Source organism: Hoplias malabaricus, unplaced genomic scaffold (genome assembly GCF_029633855.1).
Source record: "Hoplias malabaricus isolate fHopMal1 unplaced genomic scaffold, fHopMal1.hap1 scaffold_120, whole genome shotgun sequence".
Taxonomy (NCBI): domain Eukaryota; kingdom Metazoa; phylum Chordata; class Actinopteri; order Characiformes; family Erythrinidae; genus Hoplias; species Hoplias malabaricus.
Genome location: NW_027101044.1, coordinates 85,489 through 87,988, shown reverse-complemented (window position 1 = coordinate 87,988; position 2,500 = coordinate 85,489). Strand labels below are relative to the sequence as shown.

Below are 2,500 nucleotides of genomic sequence, written 5' to 3'. Positions count from 1 at the left end.
ACCCTGGAGGGGGCACCAGTCCTTCACAGGGCAACACACACACACTCACTCACTCACACCTACGGACACTTTTGAGTCTCAAATCCACCTACCAACGTGTTTTTTTGGAGCGTGGGAGGAAACTGGAGCACCCAGAGGAAACCCATGCAGACACAGAGAACACACCAAAATCCTCACAGACAGTCACCCGGAGGAAACCCACGCAGACACAGGGAGAACACACCACACTCCTCACAGACAGTCACCCGGAGGAAACCCACGCAGACACAGAGAGAACACACCACAATCCTCACAGACAGTCACCCGGAGGAAACCCACGCAGACACAGAGAACACACCACAATCCTCACAGACAGTCACCCGGAGGAAACCCACGCAGACACAGAGAAAACACACCACACTCCTCCCAGACAGTCACTCAGAGGAAACCCACGCAGACACAGAGAGAACACACCACACTCCTCACAGACAGTCACCCGGAGGAAACCCACGCAGACACAGGGAGAACACACCACACTCCTCACAGACAGTCACCCGGAGGGAAACCCCACGCAGACACAGGGAGAACACACCACACTCCTCACAGACAGTCACCCGGAGGAAACCCACGCAGACACAGGGAGAACACACCACACTCCTCACAGACAGTCACCCGGAGCGGAACTCAAACCCACAACCTCCAGGTCCCTGGAGCTGTGACAGAGACACTACCTGCTGCGTGCCGCCATTATTATTATTTTTTTTATTATGGTTACTTTGTGTTTTGTTATAGCTATTAAACTATTAATGAGAATACTTTTCTCCTCTAGTTCCGTTAAACGGATGTGAGAGCTGGGAATGCTGCTTCTGTTTTTTGGCAGGAGTTGTGTTGATGTAACACTTTGTGTTGTACTCTCTCTCTCTCTCTCTCTCTCTCTCTCTCAGGACTGTGATTTTGATGAAGGAGAGGATAAATGTAAACTGGTGTGTTGTAACGCGATGTAGTTTTTTGTTTTTATCTGATGCTGTAAATAAAGTCCAGTTTAAAAGTCAAACTCTGTCTCATTCTCTCATCTTGCCCCCCCCCACCCCACTATTGCCTTTCTCTCTCTCTCCTCTCTGTCTCCCCTCTCTCCCCTATCTCTCCTCTCTCTCCCCTCTCTCTCCTCTCTCTCTCCTTTCTCTCTCCTCTCTGTCTCCCCTCTCTCCCCTATCTCTCCTCTCTCTCCCCTCTCTCTCCTCTCTCTCTCCTTTCTCTCTCCTCTCTGTCTCCCCTCTCTCTCCTTTCTGTCTCCCCTCTCTCTCTCCCCTCTCTCTCCCTCTCTCTCCCCTCTCTCTCTCTCTCTCTCTCTCTACTCTGTCTCCCTTCTCTCTCCTCTCTGTCTCCCCTCTCTCCCCTATCTCTCCTCTCTCTCCCCTCTCTCTCCTCTCTCTCTCTCTCCTTTCTCTCTCCTCTCTGTCTCCCCTCTCTCTCTCCCCTCTCTCTCCTCTCTCTCCCCTCTCTCTCCTCTCTCTCTCTCTCTACTCTGTCTCCCTTCTCTCTCCTCTCTGTCTCCCCTCTCTCTCCCCTCTCACCTCTCTTTCCTCTCTCCCCTGTCTGTCTCCCCTCTCTCTCTCCCCTCTCTCTCCTCTCTCTCCCCTCTCTCTCTCTCTCTCTCTCTCTCTACTCTGTCTCCCTTCTCTCTCCTCTCTGTCTCCCTCTCTCTCCCCTATCTCTCCTCTCTCTCCCCTCTCTCTCCTCTCTCTCTCTCTCCTTTCTCTCTCCTCTCTGTCTCCCCTCTCTCTCTCCCCTCTCTCTCCTCTCTCTCCCCTCTCTCTCCTCTCTCTCTCTCTCTACTCTGTCTCCCTTCTCTCTCCTCTCTGTCTCCCCTCTCTCTCCCCTCTCACCTCTCTTTCCTCTCTCCCCTCTCACCTCTCTTTCCTCTCTCCCCTGTCTGTCTCCCCTCTCTCTCCTCTCTCTTTCTCCTCTCTGTCTCCCTTCTCTCTCCTCTCTGTCTCCCCTCTCTCACCTCTCTCCTTTTCCTCTCTCCTGTCTGTCTCCCCTCTCCTCCTATCTTTCCCCCTCTCCTCCTCTCTCTCCCCCCCTCTCCTCCTCTTTCTGTCCTCTCTCTCTCCCCCTCTTCTCTTCTCTCTCTCCCCCCTCTCCTCTGCTCCCTCCAACCTAGCTCTCTCCCTCCCTGTCCCTGCTTCCCCCACTTTTGTCCCCAACAATGCCCCCCTCTCTGTTTCTCTCTCCCCCTCTCTCTCACCCCCCCCCCCCTCTTGTCTGTGTGTGTTAGTGAGGAGTCGGAGGCTCTGTGGTGGGAGAGGTCTAAACAGGGCTTTGATGTGGCCGTTAATGAGGTCAGTGCCTCGTTGAGGTGAAGGCCGTTTACCCGTTAACGAGATCGTTGGGAGCAGATTGACACGTGGCAGCAGCTGGGGGTCAGAGGTCAGCGACGACTTAAAGAATCCCAGCTTTTACACAAAGATACGTCCTGACAGCTCTGTCACCATCAGACTGATGAACTGTGAGCAGGGTA

General features: G+C 53.6%; 1 protein-coding gene across 1 annotated transcript in view; it reads left to right on the top strand.

Annotated features, from left to right (window-relative positions):
- Nucleotides 1-2,500, top strand: part of LOC136684320 (cadherin-15-like) — a 33,779-nt gene that overhangs the window by 4,039 nt on the left and 27,240 nt on the right. The window contains exon 2 of the mRNA XM_066659136.1: nucleotides 2,258-2,321. Within this exon, the coding sequence (XP_066515233.1) occupies nucleotides 2,258-2,321 (64 nt within the window). The remainder of the gene's footprint in view (nucleotides 1-2,257; nucleotides 2,322-2,500) is intronic.